Source organism: Phyllostomus discolor, chromosome 3 (genome assembly GCF_004126475.2).
Source record: "Phyllostomus discolor isolate MPI-MPIP mPhyDis1 chromosome 3, mPhyDis1.pri.v3, whole genome shotgun sequence".
In the NCBI taxonomy this organism is placed as follows: domain Eukaryota; kingdom Metazoa; phylum Chordata; class Mammalia; order Chiroptera; family Phyllostomidae; genus Phyllostomus; species Phyllostomus discolor.
The window spans coordinates 102,920,847-102,940,305 of record NC_040905.2 but is presented as its reverse complement, the minus strand read 5'-3'; the positions used below and the strand labels follow the sequence as shown (position 1 = coordinate 102,940,305).

The 19,459-nt window shown below is 41.0% G+C and overlaps 1 protein-coding gene across 1 annotated transcript in view; it reads left to right on the top strand.

Annotated features, from left to right (window-relative positions):
- ERCC4 (ERCC excision repair 4, endonuclease catalytic subunit) overlaps positions 1 to 19,228 on the top strand; it is a 29,171-nt gene extending 9,943 nt beyond the window's left edge. Inside the window, 11 exon segments of the mRNA XM_036020086.1 lie at positions 1,184 to 1,294; positions 2,395 to 2,428; positions 5,152 to 5,309; positions 5,312 to 5,458; positions 5,461 to 5,505; positions 5,508 to 5,537; positions 5,540 to 5,573; positions 5,575 to 5,748; positions 7,697 to 7,789; positions 14,316 to 14,428; positions 16,993 to 19,228. Of these exon segments, the coding sequence (XP_035875979.1) occupies positions 1,184 to 1,294; positions 2,395 to 2,428; positions 5,152 to 5,309; positions 5,312 to 5,458; positions 5,461 to 5,505; positions 5,508 to 5,537; positions 5,540 to 5,573; positions 5,575 to 5,748; positions 7,697 to 7,789; positions 14,316 to 14,428; positions 16,993 to 17,726 (1,673 nt within the window). The 3' untranslated portion in view covers positions 17,727 to 19,228.
- The last annotated feature ends 231 nt before the right edge of the window (positions 19,229 to 19,459 follow it).

The window sequence follows — 19,459 nt, the reverse complement described above, 5'->3', positions numbered from 1 at the left end:
AAGTGTATCTTACTGCTACATGAGAACTATAGATTTTTTTTTTAACTTCAGAAAAATTACGGTACTGCTTGAGGCACTTAAAGTCTTAGGGGAACATTTTAACTTCCCTTTAGTTTTTAGAGAACATAAATATGATAGAATAAGGCAAATATAGATTTTATTCCAGCACTCATCTAGTAGGGAATTTCAGGGGAAAGGGGAAGGGTTTACAAGAACAAGTATAAAGGACAAATGGACAAAAACTAGGGGTGGGTAGAAATGGGAGGGAGGTCGGGAGGGCTGGAGGGTGGGCTGGGATGGGAGGAGTAAAAGGCAGAAAACTGTACTTGAACAACAATTAAAATTAAAAAGAAAAAAATAATTGTTTTTTTAAATTAAATGTATTAAGTTAATGTTGGTTAGTAACATACAAGTTTCAGGTGTACAATTCTATAGCACATCATTTGTGTACTGCATTGTGTGCTCACCACCCAAAATTTAGTGTCCTTTTGTCACTATATATTTGACCCCCTTTACCGTCTCCATTCTCCCCCATTCCCCTCCCCCTCTGGTAACCACCATACTATTGTCTGTGTCTATGAGTTTGTTACTTCTGTTTGTTCATTTGTTGCTTTCTGTTCTATTTCCACATATGAGTGAAATCGTATGATTCTTGTCCTTTTCTTTCGGACTTATTTTACTTAGCATGATACTCTCAATCTACAGTATCAAACTAAAAAGCACAGCAAAGAAACCATCAGCAAAACAAAAAGGCAACCAAGTGAATGAGAGAAGATATTTGCAAATGATATCTTGATAAGGGGCTAATATTCAAATATGTAAAGAACTCATACAACTCAACAACAAATATGTCATTGTATTTTTAAGGCACAGGCATAAGGTTAATGCTTACTTTGTAGTTCAAGGCTCTATTTCAAAAGCTTAATTAAATATATTATTAGTGACCATGAATACCACTTTCTATCAAGGCATTATGAAACCTGTGTTAATGTGGCTTGAAGTGTCTTGATTTAAAACCACAAGGACACCTTTTTCAAGGAAGCAGATCCTGTGCATTATAGGGAGGAAGCTCAAAGGAATGGCGTATGGACAGTGCTTGTGTTTCTGTTGTTCAAAAGTCCTCGGAATCCCTTCATGGATAAATACTATCCAGAGAATGAAGTTATCTTTTATTTCTGTACAGAAACAAAGAAGGAGCTGGTCCTAGAAAGCAACCCTAAGTGGGAAGCACTGACCGAAGTCCTGAAAGAAAATTGAGGCAGAAATGCGGAGAGTGAAGCCCTTGGTGGTCCAGGTAGGAAAAAGGGAGATGAGAGATGAGGACATCTGCTTTCAAAATCAAACAAGTCAGTCTTTTCGGGTTAGCCCTTTAAAAATAACTTACTATTTTGTTTATAAAATTGTAGAGGAATAAATGCCAAAGGAATGCTGAAATCCTACAGCAACCCTCTTTCTGTTCCTTCGGTATGACCTTCTCCAGGTAAAATCATTGTACATTCTCAAAAGCAGTTCTTTTACTGGTCTGGTTCTCAGGAATTCTATTTAAGATACACCTGATCTCCACATTTATATTTACTAGGCCCAAAATCTGGAATACCCAAGGAGAAAACCAAAGTGTCTTGTTTTATTTTCTCAGGAAGTATTTTCCAGAGAAGCCTGAACTGTTGTATGGGCTGACACAGACCTGGCCTTGCGAACACTCCAGACTTTAGGGCTGCTGTCTTCAAACGTGAGCATGCTGGTTAGCTAGTGTAGACGAAATCTGAACTAAACTTAAAAACTAAAACCAAATAGAAAATAAAAGAAAACCAGACTTTTAAATGCATCTGTTGAGTCTTTGAAACCGTGCAAAGCAATAAAGGCAAACACACAATGCTTATGTTAGTAAATATGCCAGTGATATGATCCCAGAACTGATGGTGCAGTGATTTAGGACCTGAAGTCATACGTGCTCACCTAGAAAAAGTATAAACAAAATAAAGATAACAGAAAAGGAAAAAAATGATGTCTAGCAGCCACTATGAACTTCAGCATCTTTCCTTCCAGGTTTTCTTTCCCGTATCTTGTATTTCACATTGTGAAAATCATGTATAGATATAATGTCTGGGTGTAGAATTGATGAGTCAAATGATATTAACATTTTTAAAGTTCTTGAGACATATTAACACAATGCTTTACAGAAAGTTTTTAACAACTTTTTCTAGCAAGATAAGAAGAGCTTATTTATTTTTCACTTAGCTAACAATGACTAGAGAGTCCATCTGTGTGTGTACACATATATATGTGATAATTTTATAGCTTGATTAGAGAAAAATGTTATCTTGTTTTAAATTTTGATGTTAGACAAGCTCAGTACTTTCTCAAATGCACTTCTTCTTTTGTGAACTGTCTTAGTTTCCTTTGCCAACTTAGGCTATGCCCTTAATTTGTATGGGCTTTTTATATAGTAAAGATAATAATGTTTATCATTGTTGTGTAAAGTGTTTTTTGTCTTTAGGGGTTTTTTTTAATTATATTTCATTGATTAGGCTATTACAGTTGTCCTGATTTTTCTCCCTTTGCCCACCTCCATCCCGTGCCTCCTACTCCTGAAGGCAATCCCCCCACCATTGTTTGTGTCCATGGGTCACGCATATAAGTTCTTTGGCTACTCTATTTCCTACACTGTACTTTACATCCTCATAACTATTCTGTAACTACCAATTTGTACTTAATCCCATCACCTCTTCACCCATTCTCCTCCTACCCCCTCCCATCTGGCAACCATTTGGTAACTAATTTCTTTTCTCTTGCTGCTTTAAGAGTCTCTCTTTATCTGTAACCTTTGGCATTTTAATTATGATGTGTCTTATTATGAGTGGGCCTCTTTGCATCCATCATAATTGGGACTCTCAGTGCTTCTCGAACTTGCATGTCTATTTTCTTCAGCAAATTAGAGAAGTTTTCTTTCACTTTTTTTTTCAGATAGATTCCCAATTTCTTGCTCTTTCTCTTTTCCTTCTGGCACCCCTGTGATGCAAATGGTGGACCTCTTGCAGTTGTCCCAGAGGCTATTTATACTATCCTCATTTTCTTGGATTCTTTTTTTCTTCTTATTGTTGTGCGTGGTTGTTTTTTCCTTCCTTATGTTCCATATCTTTAATTTGATTCTCTGCTTCATCCACTCTACTGTTGTTTCCCTGTAAGTTGTTCTTTATTTCAATTAGTGTATCCTTTGTTTCTGACTGGGTCTTTTTCATGCTGCTAAGGTCCTCACTAAGTTCCTTGAGCATTCTTAGAAACAGTGTTTTGAACTCTGCATCTGATAAGATTGCTTATCTCCATTTTGTTTAGCTCTTTTTCTGGAGTTTTGATCTGTTCTTTCATTTGGACTGTGTTTCTTTGTCTCCTTATTTTGGCAACCTCCCTGTGTTTGTTTCTGTGTATTAGGTAGAGATGCTTTGACTCTGTGTCTTGGTAGTACAGCCTAATGTAGTAGGTATCCTGTGGGGTCCAGTGGCACAGCCTCCCCTATTACCCAAGTTGAGTACCTGAGTTGCACTCTTCTTATGGGCTGAGTACACCCTCCTCTTGTAGTTGAATCTTGATTGCTGTTGGCAGATCAACGTGAGGGATTTACCCAGGCCAGCCAACTGCAAGGACTGGCTGTAACCACTGACCACTAACCTCCACCCTCTGTGGAGGATCAGCTGTGCAGGGGCAGGGTGGTGGTGCTCCAGTATGGTCTGTAACTGTCCACTGGTTGTGCTGGCACTGGGATTTCCCAGGCGGTACAGGTTAGGGTCGGCCCCCACCTGTATTTTGCCTGAGGCACCCTGCATGAGCTATACTGTAACCTGGGATGGCTGCTATTTGTGCTGGGCTTGGAGATTTTCAGGTGAAGCCAAGCTGTGAATCCAATGTGGCTGCTGCTAGGGCTCACTGAAGTCAGCTGTTGCTTGTCTGATAGGATTTGGGAGCCAAAACCAGCCATTCTTGTGGAAAGCAGCATGGGTGGACCTATAAGTTGGGTGGGGCAGAGCCTCTGGAGATCTCCAAGGTATATCACACAGTTAGCCAGACTGATGGAGGCTCAGATTTGGCACCGTCTTGCCTGCTCTGTAGGGGGAGGGATTAGAAAAGGGACAGTGGCCTCTGTTCATCTTGATGCCATACACTTCAATTCCTCCCTGTCTACCACTGATACCTCTCAAGCTGCTATCCTGGTGCTAGAGCTCAAAAGGAGTGAGTCTGAGTAGTTGAGTCTGTGTGTGGGTTCTTTAAGAGGAACTGCTTGGGGCTCCAGCAGTTTCTTCCATGGACTCAATCTCCGCTGGTTTTCTCAGCCAGAAGTTGTGGGGACTTATCTTCCTCTTGCTAGAATCCTGGGTTTGGAGGCCTGGTGTGGGTCTGGGACTACTGACTCCAGAGATATCCCTCCAAATTTTTACCCACGACTGTCTGGGACCAGCCCATTCCACATCTGCACCCCGCCTACCAGTCGGGATGTGTGTGGTTTCTTTAATCCGTAGTTTGTCAGACTCCATTCATCTTGACTTCATAATTGTCAAGCTTCATTCAGCTCAATTTCTGACATTCTGAATGATGGTGGCTCTGTATTTAGCTGTAATATTTATGTGGTTGTTCAAAGAATGAGCCATGTCTGCCTATGCTACTATCTTGACTGGAAGTCTGTCTAGTTTTGTTTAATGCACAGTTTCTTATCTTATAGAGTCAGTCTTAACTTATAGATATCAATCTTCTCTGCTATTTCTTCTGTTGCTTTTAAGCCTAGAAAATCATCTGCAGCCAGACAGATGAAGAATAGTAACTTTTTTTAATAATTTCATATTTAGCATTTGACTCTTTAATCCACTTGGAATTTATTTTGATGTATAAGATCCTCTGGAAATTATCAATTAAAAAGAGCTTCTTTAAAGCCTCCTTTATACCATGGCTATACTTTCATAAGATTAAATATTTCTGGCTTCAACTTTACTCAAAGCTTTACATAATCCTGCATCTAAGACCCCTTTTAAACAAATTGTAAATGTTTTATCTTTAGCACCAAGAGGTAAAATGTGCCTTCCTCATGAGGAAAGAGATGAGGGACCTATGGGGAATAGGAAGACAAGTAAAGTAATAGTAACATAACATCGTTTTCTAATTTAGGTCAAGTACTTATTGTGCAAGCGATGACCGAACGTGTTCCCAGCTAAGAGAGTACATCACTGTTGGAGCAGAGGCCTTCTTGCTGAGACTCTACAGGAAAACTTTTGAGAAGGATAGCAAAGCTGAAGAAGTGTGGATGAATTTCAGAAAGGAGGATGGCTTGAGAGAATTAGGAAATCTAACAAAAGACCCAAAGAACCCCCCGCAAAAAAAGAGCGAGCTTCTACCAAAGAAAGGACTCTGAAAAAGAAAAAAACAAAGGTTAACTTTAACTCAGATGATGGGAAATCTGAAGAACTTGAAGAGGAAGGGATGGCAAGGAAGGATATCCTGGAGACTTAGGCAGTAGCCCAGAAGCTGCTTAGAAGAAAGTAAGCCTGAGGAGTTTGAGTTAACTTGTCATCAGATGCTGCTTATGGAATCTAAGGACCCCCTCACTATCATCCACCCACTTCTGGGTTGTAGCGACCCCTACGCCCCTGCGACAAGGGTACTCCATGAAGTAGAGCCAAGATACGTGGTTCTGTATGACGCAGAATTAACGTTTGTTCGTCAGCTTGAAATTTACAGGGCAAGTAGGCCCGGGAAACCTCTCAGGGCAAGTTATAAAGAGTATGAACTATATCTTAAAGGCTTCAGATTCACAATTTTGTTTTTAATACTCACCCAAGGACATGTTTATTTTAGAGGGAAAAGAGAGAAACATCGATTGGTTGCCCTCCCATAGGGGCCCTGACCAGGGATCAACCTACCACCTAGGTTATTTCATGTTCCCTGACCAGGAATTGAACCTGCAACCTTTTGGTGTCTGGGATGGTGCTCCAACCAATTGAGCCACCTGGCCAGGGCTCACAGTTCTTTAGGATTTAACACAGAATCTATACCAGTTGCATGTGGGTTTTTCTCATCTTAACATTTTGTTGTTACAATTTTGGTTACATTTATGAAACCTTATTTACTTTCTGATGAATCTGGGAAGTTTGCATAGGAAAGGTATCTGCTGTAGAATAACAAAGAATCCAGGAGACGTCTTTGGGTTCTCGTTGCCTGCTGCTCTGCTGTTTTGTACCATGTTCTTTATGCATTGGTTTGCAGCTTATGAGGTGCTCTAGGAAATTTATAAAATCCTAACTTCTCCCCAAAATTAATATATTGTGACTCAAGTAATTTCAATCTTCTAAAATCTCCTACTCCATACATTTTAAGTGACTTTTGAGTTACATTCACATAAAACTAAAGTATTTGAGGAATTATTGTACCAAGTTTTCTTGGATTTCAAGAAATATCAGATGAAAAATCTACAGAAATAGATGAGAAAATGATCCCTTCCAAAGAATATAGTGTTCTGGCTCTGCAATTATATGACGGGAAATAAACAGCAAAATTAACATCCTGGATGCAGTCTGAACCAAAAACAGAGCCAAAAGAAATTTTTCTAGCAGTTTAATAAATGCAACCTTTCAGAGTAGAGATGAATGGAGGAAGTGGATCAGAAATAATGCAGGATAAAGAGATTAGACAAAGCTGGTAAAATAATTATAGACTGGTAAATTTTTCATTCTTTGCTATTGATCAACTTTGGAGACAGCTTGTCTGTTCTTTGTGGCCTGAGAATAAAATAGTGTGATATTTGCAAACAAAATGTCAGACTGTTAAGGGACCTGGGAGTTCAACAGCTCGCTCTATCAGCCGGGACCTGGAGCCCACAGATGGTGAGCGACTTGCCCTCAGCCACCTGGCACACTCCCAGGAGCACCAGGGTCTTAGGACTCACTGCCCAGTGGTCTCTTCCCTGTTCACACCTCAAAGAACCTAGAAAGATGAAGTCTAGAGGGAAAATCAAGGGCTTTTAAAATAGGAAAATGTCCTAATAGAAGGTGAAGAAATGGGACAGGAGAGGAGCTTGATTCATCTTCTTAGCAAGAAACAAGATAGAAAAGCAGATCTTTTCTAAGATGAAAGTATATATCAAATCATTTCTTAAGTAGCCTGATATAATCCATATGTCTTCAGTGTCTGTGTGTTTATGTAAAATGTGTGATGACTTAGTTCTGTTAAGACATGAATAAAAAGAGCTGAGAAATTACTTACGAAGATAAAGGTCATATAGATTTCATTTGTTTATTTTTCACTAACTTGAACTTTCATAAGCTGGTTTTTATTACTACTGTCCAACTTTTAAAATGTTTATTTGGCAGGGATGCAAAGAAAAATTGTAAAAAGAGAAGCACGGAGATTTTGTGTGTTTTTGACTTGTTTATAGTTATAAGGAAAGAATTATCTATCCCTCTAGTTATATTTCAGTGTTTACCTAAACTTTGTTCCTCCTTCTGGCAAAAGAAAAGAAACCCGTGTGGTAATGAGACCTTTAACAGGTGGGGTTTAAGCAGCTTAATTTCAGTAAGTATGTGATTAATGGAACCTTTTATCTTTAGTCAAATATTTATTATTTGAGCACTACAGGTTGCTGATTTAAAATGCTATGTTCTTCCTTTCAGGGATTAAAGGCTTTTGCACTCTAAAAGAGCTCTGTCTTAACTTGCAGGGTTTACTTTCTTATATACGGAGGTTCAACCGAGGAACAACGTTATCTCACTGCTTTGCGGAAGGAAAAGGAAGCTTTTGAAAAACTCATAAGGTAATACATAGATCAGTATGAAAACACAAGTTGTATTGGAGGCCTTTCAAGATCCAGAAGCTTCTCTGGGTGGGGGCATATCTCATAGCCCTCTGGAAACCACTAGAAAGATGGAGAGGGGAAGAAGTTGGAGAGGCTCACATCAAGACCAATCAGGACAAATATGAGCATGTACTTCCTTTTTCTCCCCATCTCTTCACCATGTCCAATTGCTTTCCAGTGGTTTACTAGGATATTAGAAATGTGAGGAGAACTGCTTTTCTGCTCGTAAAGAAATAAAACTGAAACGCTACTTTTCTAAGAAATATGTTCTTAAAGTTCTATCTGCTCCTCCCCCGTGCATAAGATTTCTCCTGTTCCTCTGAATTATGATTTTTTTCTCCTTATACAGTTTTCATTGTCTGTGGGTGGGTGACTGGTTGACTGTTTACTGGGAGATGCTGTTGCTTCCCAGGCAGTTCAGATCGAAAGATCACTCTGGAAAAATATTTTTGAAAAGGTGTGACATTTGCCTGAACATATGTCTATGCTTTTGAGAATGAGTATCCTTTAATGTTCTACATCCAGATAGGAAAAGTTGTTCAGTTTAGTATAAGGAAAATATTTTTAAGTGAGATATTCACAAACTGGATGGCTACCTCTCAGCCCTGCAAATGTTTGAGAATCTTATAAATCCCACCAGGGATGTTGTGAAGGAGAGCACAGCTTTGTGAGAGAAGATGATCTCTAAGGGGCCTTAGAAGCCAGGGCAGGGGCTGGACAGGGCATCCTTGAGCAGAGGCAGAGGAAAGGCAGACCAGAAGAGGCTGTGACCTGGGCTGAGTGTCACTGGGCCATACCCATCTTCCAGGCCACAGACACTGGCACCGTATCAGTGGCAGTGAGAAGGCAAAGATCATTTTCAGTGGCAGGTAGCCTGAAATTTCAAAGTGGACAACCATCCTTCAACACTGGCTGAGGACTCTCAGCATATGCATGAAACATGCACGGTCCACACAGGGTCCCTCCCCTGCAGACCCTCTGTGATGGCGGCATGCCTTGTTGATGGATTCTTCCAGTGCCTAGTCACACAGTTATTGGTCAGTCCTTTCTGCCTATGAATATATATTTTCTTCTCTTTAATAGTTTATTTTATTGTATTTTTTTCCATTGCCACATATCCCCTTTATACCCTGTTCCACCTCCACCTGCCCTCCTCCCCAACCTCACAATCACCACACAATTGTTCATGTCCATGAGAAAATATGTTTTATTTTTTAAAAAAGATTTTATTTTTAGAAAGAGGGAGGAAGAAAAAGAAAGAGAAACATCAATGTGTGGTTGCCTCTCCTGCACCCCGTACTGGGGACCTGGCCCACAACCCAGGCATGTGCCCTGACTGGGAATCAAACCAGTGACCCTTTGGTTCGCAGGCTGGTGCTCAATACACTGAGCCACACCAGCCAGGGCAGAAAATAACTTTTCTATTAACATGCTCTGTGGAATGGTTTATATGGTATATGTGTATGTATGTGTTTTCAGAAAAAATGTTTCTGAAAGAGCTATAACAAACAGTGTTTTATAGGCTACTTGTTCTTCTCCAGAGTTTTTAGTGCCTCTATCTGTCTTTCAGATCATTACTCTCCCAAGACTCAGTCAACAGATATTTATTGAGCATCTATTATGTGCTAAGCCCTGTGCTAATATTAAAGTGCTTAAGTTAACAGTGGTACAGAAAAAGTCTCTGCCCTCCTAGAGCTTGTCCTCTAGTGGAAAAGACAACCATTAAATGATTAAGCATTGAATGAATATTATTATAAGTAGATGTGTGCAGAGTGCACCTGGCCGCAAAGATAAAGGACATGGGTGTACTAAGAGAGTGTGTCAAAGAGACCTAACCCAGTGTGGCGGTCAGGGGCAGCTTCACCGGAGAAGTGATATTTGGGCTGATAAATGAATGTGTACTAGTTGCTGGGTAGACGGGGTGGACACAGGGGTTGTGTTGAGCAAGGATGTGTGTGAAGGCTCAGAGGTGCAAGAGGGCTGCTAAGGTTTTAAAATTTGGCTCTAAAGATGATATGACACCACTGAAGGTTCTAAGTAAGAAAGTGACACCAAACCGAGGAGCAGGGAACATCATCATACGGCTATTGCGATGGTCTGATGAGAAAAGGTCGTGACCAAGAGCCATTTGAAGAGAGAGGAACAGATTTAAGAGATATTTAGGAGATAGAATCAGAGAATTGGTGATACTGGATGTGGGCCAGTACCTCCTAACCATTTCTCCACTCTTTTTAAAACATCCTTTGCCTTTAGCACATAAAGCTAAAATATTCAAATTAGGCTATAGGTGTTCATGTTGAGGATCCCCAAGGCCACCGTGAGGCCCAGTGATTCACTGAAAGGACCCATGGGAATCAGAAAAACAGGTATCGCCCTGGCTGGCGTAGCTCAGTGGATTGAGTGCGAACTGCAAACCAGGCATCGCAGGTTCGATTCCCAGTCAGGGCACATGCCTGGGTTGCAGGCCATGGCCCCCAGCAACCACACATTAATCTCTCTCTCCCCGCCCCTTTCCTCTCTAAAAATAAATAAATAAATAATCCAAAAAATTAAAAAAAAAAAAGAAAAACAGGTATCGCACGGTCGTGGTATGTTACAACAGGGTACCAGTGAGAATGAGCCAAGGGAAGGAACACATGGGGCAAAAGCCAGGCATAGGCTCCTGGGTGTCCCTTCCCAGTGGAGTCACACCGATGTCTAACCTCCCAGTGGCAGTGTGTGACAGCACACACTAAGTGTTGTCTGCAGGGACACTCTCCTAAGCCTTGGGGTCCACCATTTTTATTGGGGGTCAGTCACATGGACACAGAGTCCCAACCTGACAGACTGCACCTCTGAAGCAAAAACACATGTTAGCATAGAGCATCTGATTCAACTGGTACTGTGTGGCCCCAGGCCTCAGACACATGAAAACCAGGCAGAATATTCCAGGGGCTCAGAGTTCATCTCCCAGAGGCTGGCCAAGGACCAGTCCTAGGAGACAGGCCTTTCTTGGGAATGCAAAGGGTTTGAGCAGCCTGAGCTCTCTGAGTTAACCCTTTCCTTGCACGGTGTTATAGCCTGAGGAACCTGGTCAAATGTGGGGAGAAAGGCACCTGAGGACATGAGCTTTTATGCTTGAGGCTCCCCTCATGAGGCTGCCTCTTCCCCAGCACATCAGGAAACCCAACCTTAAGATTACTTTTAATTGATTGTAGCAAGATGTTGGGGACTCCATGTCATTCCCAGCTTATATAAGTGATTCTGTACATCAAAGGGCTCAGTGACACAGTGTGAATAAGCCTGGCACTTACAGGAAATTGTACTCCACAGGACACAGAATATGGACTGCCTCCTACATTTCAATCTGTACGATAATTTCCATAGCTGATTTTAATGTAATTTTATCTATGGTCTGCCATAATTTTCTAAATTCTCTCAATGGTGATTGTCTATGTATTAGAAGTTAGATCTTCCCACATTACATAGCAATCAGAGAGTTACACTATTTAGAATCTTCGGATATTTACTTTCCCAGAAAACCTGGGGAATTTGAGAAGTGTTTGTTTTGAAAAGAAAAATATATGTGAGGTGCATTGCAGAAAGACCATTTGCACTGAACCTTTACTTGGAGAAAAATTTAATGGCAGAGTCAGATAATGTGCCTTGCCAGGACCTCCATGGGTGATGTGGTAAGAATAAAAGCAGTGCGACTATTTTAAATAACCAGAGAAGAATGAAGCAAGCGAGCTGGCAGTGAAAAGATTGTTTGACTGGACTGAAGATCAGTAGATTACAGATGAGTAAAGAGAAAATAGATTGCACTTTTAAGTATTGATAATAAAATGCTCCCTAGGAGAAAAAACTTTATTACTGTAGAAAAAAATAGTAATAAAATTGTGAGTATACATAGTTTTTGAGAGGTCACTGCTTTTCAGAGGAAGAGGTCACACTATTTGAAATGTTACAGTTAGAAAATATGATCACAGAATGGGTTAGCTCGAAGGCTTGAATAAATGCCTGTTTGAAGAGACTTCTCATTCAGTGCCTCCTCCCTTCATTGTCTTGTACAAGCTATTCAAAGTGTCACTGAAGATGTTAAAGCAAAAATAAGAAGCCTCGGTACGTTAGGTGGAAATAGGAATCTGAATTTTAAAATTATTATATTGTGCCTATCACATGGAGTAATGAATAATTATGCTAAACGTTGAAAGCAAGGGACTGAATATTTACAGTTGTGGTGAATTTCTGTTAAATTAGCCCTGGCTGGTGTAGCTCAGTGGATTGAGCACAGGCTCGAACAAAGGGTTCACCGGTTCAATTCCCAGTCAGGGCACATGCCTGGATTACAGACCAGGTCCCCAGTGGGGTCCACATGAGAGGCAACCACACATTGATGTTTCTCTCTCTCTCTTTCTCCTCCCCTTCCTCTCTCTTTAAAAATAAATAAATAAAATCTTTAAAAAAATGTTGTTAAATTAATTTGAGTTACTGTTAAGGAAGGCTAAATATTTCCTTCACAATTGTGGCTTCATTTCAGTAGTACATTTTTTCTCCAATTCAATTCGCAGTTTGTTATAACAATTCATGGTAAACTAGCTATTTTATTTCACAATATTAATTGAAACAGTTGTGGGATCATTTGAAAGTATCCTTCAGTTTTTAGCGTAATCATGGGTAACTGGAGGTTGAGGTTGCCATAGAATAAGAAAGCACACTTACAAGAACAGCTAACCCTGCGTGGTGCTCGTTATGTGCCAGGCAGTGTTCCGAATGCCTTACTTGGCATGCGTAATCCTTACAAGAAGTCTTTGGAGGTAGGTTTTATCATTATCCCAATTTTACAGATGAAATCGAGGCACTGAGCCATTAAATGACTTGCCTAAGGCTGCACAGCCAGTAAGTGGTTTCAAATAAAACATAAAGACCATCCAGAGTCTGCACTGTAGCCGTGCCGGCAAGCCACTCCCAGAGTACAGCTTAGTCAGGACACTGGAGGGCCCCGTGTACGTACGTAGCCTAGTCAGTAAAGAACGGAAATGAAGAGAAAAAAAATCCCCAATGTTAACTGGAATGTTGAAGAAAAAAGACATTGAAGAGCAGTAATTGTTTTGAGTGGTTGATTGGCCCCTTGTCCTTAACTAGAGTCCAGTAGACGCAAAGGAACAAAAACAAGTGGCTTGCCAGAGCCAGCGCCATCACAGAGAATTTTCCAGCAGGCAGCACTGGACGCCGGTGTTGAGAGTGAGGAGGAAAAGTGGAACTGGAACTGTGGACTTGTGACCTATGTATAAAATGTTGTATCGAGTATAACTGTGCATTTGTATATTGTTTCAAATTGTATAGAAATTGAAATTATATTTTCTATTCATTAGTGGTATCATTTAATGGTGCCCCGCTCCAAAACTTTATCATCCAGTGTGGTTGGAGACTTGGTCCTTCTGGTTTCATTTCCTTCCATTGGGGAAATCTTTGTTGTTTGAACCCTTGTTGAGATTATTAGTTGATATTGAAGATTTGTCTTCTGTTTCACCTTACCCTAGTCTCTTATTGCAGTTTATTCTACATCTCCTCCCCGCCCCTTGGTTTCCTCAACTCAGTTGCAAGCCATACAAGGGAAGAAAGAAGCCTTATACATCTCTCCTGTCGTGCCTTGCACTGACGACACACAGTACTTGCTGCCTCATGAATTGAATGTAACATGCTTTACTGGTTTTGAAAAATAAGACTATAACAAACCTGGCTTACTCTTTCTTTGGGTTTGGGCAACCTTGTCACAGTCGTAGCTCCTGATTACAGATCTTCGGCATGACCGTGCAGTCCTATTGATCTACAGGTGTGAGGCGCTGAGCTGCCTCGAAGACAGGAGTCATCATGTCACCATGTTTGGGTGCAGAGTGCCCGGCACAGCACATGGGGGCACTCCCTAGATGTTTTTAAATACGTGCACCAGTGACCAAATCAGTGCTGCTTAACCTGAGGTGTTGATTTTTTTTTTGTTTAAATCTCTGCTAGAAATTTGCTTTCTTGAATTAATCATGATTTTCCTTAAAAATTGACAGTGTTTAATGGAGTTTTTAAAATCAAAGTTCTATCGTGTATGTTTTCATTTTCTAAAATCATTGATTTTTAACATCCCTATTTATGATTACCCTGAAAATATTGGAATACAAATGATTTAAATTATTTTTAATGCTCAATAACACATTAGCATGCTCTTATAAAAAGTCTCAATGATCTCTCTGCAACATTTTTTACATGCTCACTTCATGGCTGAACGTGTTTGAAGGACATATAGAATAGAAAGTGAACAGCAGCCTTTTTAACCCTGGGCAACAGGAAGTGGTACCCAGCTAAACGTTCCCTCCTGTGCCCATCACTTGTCCGGGCATATCGACCTGTAACATATTTCTTACGCTCTCTTTTACTGCAGTGGCCACATAGATCACTTTTTATATTATAATTTGCAAGAGTTATTTAATATGTTTTTTTTCTTTTCTCCCAGGGAAAAGGCTAGCATGGTTGTCCCTGAAGAAAGGGAAGGCAGAAATGAAACAAACCTAGACCTGGTAAGAGGCTCTGTGTCTACAGGTGTTCCCATCGACTCGCGGAAAGCAGGTGAGTCCCGCCCTCCTGTTGCTAGGTTCCAGAGTTTATGTGCAGAGACTTGGTTTTTCTCAACAAACTTAAAAATGGGTGTCTGCTCCAATGCCCTAGTCTCAGCTCTGCCATTTATTAACCATGGGTCCTTCCTGAGTCTAACTAAGGCTTTTCATCTGTAATGTAACGGGGGTATATTTGATGCACCCAGCTTGGAAATTAGTTCTGTTCCAGCATTGCTTTTAATTGTGGTTGGTTGAGACTCCAAATGTACTTTTGCAAAGAAACTTTTGTAAATAGTGATTAGGTTCTTAACTGGAAGAAGCCAGTTTAACCAGAGATAATAGATAAGAGTTATTTGAGGTACCTTCCCACTTGCCTTTCTGGATTTGTTTGTTGCTCCTTGGCACTTTTCCGGATCCCAGGAGTGTGGTGCTCTCCTGCCTTGCAGTACGTGAACTGTGGTAGACCACCAAGACCTGCTGGACTCCAAGCACACTGTGATCGAGTAATAACCATTTCCTCTTCCCCATATCCCATTTCCCTGTAGCAGCAGCTGAGATCAGCCAAGTGACATGAGAAAAGCAATATGATTGAATTGATGTAACCTTTGGTAGGGCCAAGCACAGTTAGAGCAGTGGGTCTCAGAATCTAGTGTACCTAAGAATAACCTCAGATGCTTGCCCAAACTGTGGATTTATAGACCTCAGTCAGTAGACATTCCAGTTCAGTAGATCTGAAATGGAGACAGCGTCTCAGGGGCTTCTGATGGAAGTGGTCCTTGGATCATCCTTTGGGAAACAATGCCTCAGAGCATCTAGGTCTTTTGGAAGAAAATTCCTATTAACTTGAACAGGTTGCTGACACTTCATACAGAACACTTCAGAATGTAAGGCAGTATGAAGGAAGAAAGACCTGAGTGTGTAGCTACCACTCAGAAAGCTACTCAGAAGTCTGTCCTCTGAGTTCAGTCCTCTAAGCCCTATGTTAGTTTCCTATGGCTGTTGTAACAAATCACCACTTAGTGTCTTGAAACAACGCGGTATTTGTTATGTTACAATATTATCTTATCATTCCAAAGTCCAGTGGGTCTCCAGGCTAAAATGAAGGTGTTGGCAAGCCTGTGTTCCTCCTGGAGGATCTAGGGGAGAGGCCCTTTCTGTTCCAGGTTTGGAGGCTGCCTGCGTTCCTTGGGTGGTGGTCCCCTCAACCACCTTCAAAGCCAGCAGTTCCAACTCTAACTTTCCTACTTTTCTCTTTCACATATAAAGACCTGTGGGCCCACCTGGATAATCTGAAATAATCTCCCAATCTTAAAATCAGTAATTTAATTATATCTGCAGAGTCCCTTTTGTCATGTAAAGCCACATATTTGCAGGTTCCTGAGATTAGGACAGGGACATCTTTGTGGGCCATCATTCTGCCTACTTTAGCCCTTGTACAGCCCTTAAGCCAAAAGCACTAGCATCCCAAGAGCTCATTAAAATGCAGTCTTAGACCCTATCCCAGACTAAATGCAGGGGTTGGCAAAAGGTAGGTTCACAGGTGTAATACAAATGAATACAATTATTAATAAATAATAATATAAGAATGAACTCTATTTTGTGTACTCACAGCTACACACCTACTTTTGCCCACCCCGTATAGAATTCACTCTTTACCGTATGATTTCACTTATATGTGAGATATAAAACAGAAGGTAATAAATGAAAAAACAAAGCAAACTCATAGACACACACAATAGTATGGTAGTCAGCAGAGGAAAGGGGGTCAGGGGAGGGGCGGGAGGGTAGAGGGCACATATATGGTGACAGAGGGCTCTAGACTTCGGGTGGTGAGCACACAGTGCAGCGTACAGATGTGTGTCATGGAGTCATACACCTGAGACTTGCATACTGTTATTGAGCAGTGCCACCCAATAAATTTAATTTTTGTAAAAACAAAAGAGTAAATCTGGGTGGTAGGAATTTAAAAAAAAAAAAGAAGAATCTGCTCTTTAACATAACCCTGGAAGATTCACATGCACATCAGAGTGTGAGAGCTCTGTTTTATAGCGTTTTTGTTTTTCCTGCCTCCTTCCATTTTCCCATCACTGGACTCATTGATCGCAAGCACTCAAATATTGATACAAGCACTCAAAGTTCCAAAATTGTTCACAACAGCTCATAAGGTGATTTACACAGCAAGCATTTTTAGGCAACTACTGTATGCCAGGCTGTGTCCTAGGAATTGGGAATACAATGATCAGTAAAACGTGGTCAGTACAATGGTAAGGGACTATAGGGGAACTACAGAGGGAAAATTATAGCGAAATGCTGATATTTATGGATCATTATAAGTAAGGAACCACCCATTCTAATTTTCCTACTAGTTCTATGTAGTTTAAGAGAAATTGCCTTTATTTACTCTGTATATAGCCTTTTTGAAAATAGAGGAAAATATGGAAAAAGAACACATAGTATTTTGGAACCATGCATCATAGATTAACAATAGAAACATAATTTTAAACTTTAATTGTTATATTTCATCTTTGCAAGTTGTTCCTCAGTGACAGTACTTAAAATGCTGCTTTTTCTTAATAGGTGGCCAGGAACAGAAAGGTACACAGCAGACGATCGTGGTGGATATGCGTGAGTTTCGAAGTGAACTCCCATCTCTGATCCACCGCCGGGGCATCGACATCGAGCCAGTGACCTTGGAGGTTGGAGATTACATTCTGACTCCAGACATGTGCGTGGAGCGCAAGAGCATCAGTGATTTGATCGGCTCCTTAAACAACGGCCGCCTCTACAGCCAGTGCATCTCCATGTCCCGCTACTACAAGCGCCCAGTGCTTTTGATCGAGTTCGACCCCAGTAAGCCCTTCTCTCTCATTGCCCGAGGTGCCTTCCATCAGGAGATCTCCAGCAACGACATTAGTTCCAAACTCACACTCCTCACCCTTCACTTCCCCAGACTCCGGATCCTCTGGTGTTGCTCCCCTCATGCCACCGCGGAGTTGTTCGAGGAGCTGAAACAAAATAAGCCACAGCCTGATGCAGCGACAGCCATGGCTGTTACCGCAGATTCTGAAACCCTCCCTGAGTCAGAAAAGTATAATCCTGGCCCCCAGGACTTCTTGTTAAAAATGCCAGGGGTAAATGCCAAAAACTGTCGCTCCGTGATGAGCCACGTTAAGAACATTGCAGAATTAGCAAGCCTGTCACAAGACAAGCTCGCAAGTATCCTGGGGAACGCTGCAAATGCTAAGCAGCTTTATGACTTCATTCACACCTCTTACGCAGAGATTCTGTCTAAAGGGAAAGTGAAAAAATGAACAATGGTGGCTGTTTTCCTACCCCGTGACTGTGCTTTTCAGCTGTTCTTTGCCAGCCATAATAGATTGTTATTAATTATTAGCTCAGCATCTCATTCTCTTCCAGTGTTTTTAATGATTGTGCTGTTTCCTGGTTGAGTGGATCAGAAGCCAAGGTTCCTCCCTGAACTTTGCATTCAGGCATCTTTTCTGACTTACCTGTACCCGGTCTCCTCCCTTCCTGTGCCAGCCATGCCAGGTGTGTGTGTTCAGTTTTGAAGCGAGGTATGTCAGGATCAGGTAATGTTTCTGTAAGTGCTTACAGAAGGCCACTTTGGAGACAGCCAAAGTTTGTCTCCTACCCAAACTGATAAAACACACAGTCAGTTGTGTCCTCACCCTCTGTCCACAGAGATACCCCGGAACACTGAGGAGGAAACGTCTCTTTGCCATTCCCCACCAGTTTCTCTCCTCCACATCTTCATCCATGACGTACTTCTCCCGCTTCTGAGAAAACTGCATGGGGACTGCCGCCTGATGAGCTAAGACAGCCACCTCTGAAACTGGCTGGTTGATTTCCTAGACACCTAAATAGATGTCGATGTAGCACTCAATATCATTCAAAACCAGCATTTTTAAAACATAAAATGAATTGCCTATTTATAGAATTTAATGCTGTAGTTGAGGAACCCTCAGAATTCTCTGTTTTTACTGTGATATTTAAACTCCTAAAGATTTGGTTTTCCTTCCTTGAGACAAAAAACTGTAAATATATGGAAAATCAATGCATAGATTATATAAAAATTCTAAAGAAATATATACGTATTTAAAAATTCATAAAGAAAACAGTCTCATTCTAAACCTTCTGATTGATTTCATTTTGCCCTTTACTGGTGTGTATGTACGGGACATTCAGAGCATCTCTGTGCAGTTTTTAAATTTTTATACTTAAATATTATTAACTTAGGTATTATGCACATACATAGCAATGAGTGGCAATTTTTCTACCTCAAGAGCTGATGTAGATGTCTGTTCCGAGAGCCATACCACACAGCTGGGTGCTCCAGCGGTGTCAACCGTGCCCTCAGTCCACACCGCCGAGCTTAGCGGAGACCGTGGGCCCTGGAGCACAGACATGGTTGTCAGCTTCCACTCACATGCTTTTAACTGTCCTCTCCAGACTGAGCCATACTGACGCCTCAATTTCTTGGTATGTTAACATATGTTAATACAGTTAAAGTGTATGTGGGTTTTGAACTCTGTACAGAATGCTGCCAGAATGAGTTGAGGGTTATCAAAGAGCCCCGTTGGTTGTTGTAGAACTCTGTACAGTGGTTTGGAGGGTAGAGAAGAGGACAAGAAACAGAAATTAGTTTAAGATAGAGTAAAGATTTGAGCTACCCACTAATTTTCTCCCAGGGTTAAAAATATACTCTTGACAATAGAAAACAAAAATGTCAGATACGTTTCACTTTTGTATGTGTTTCTTTATCTAAGACTTCAATTGTAATTAAAATTGCATTCAAAAAGGCATACCACCTGCCCTAACTGGGTGGTTCAGTTGGTTGAGACTCTGATACACTAAAAGGTCACAGGTTCAATCCCCAGTTGGGGCGTGTATAGGAGGCAGCCGATTGATATTTCTCTCTTACATCTCTCTCTCTCTCTCTCTCTCTCTCTCTCTCTCTCTCTTTCTCTCTCCCCACCTAAAAAATTAGTAAACATACCTCAAGTGAGGATTTTTAAAAAAGGCA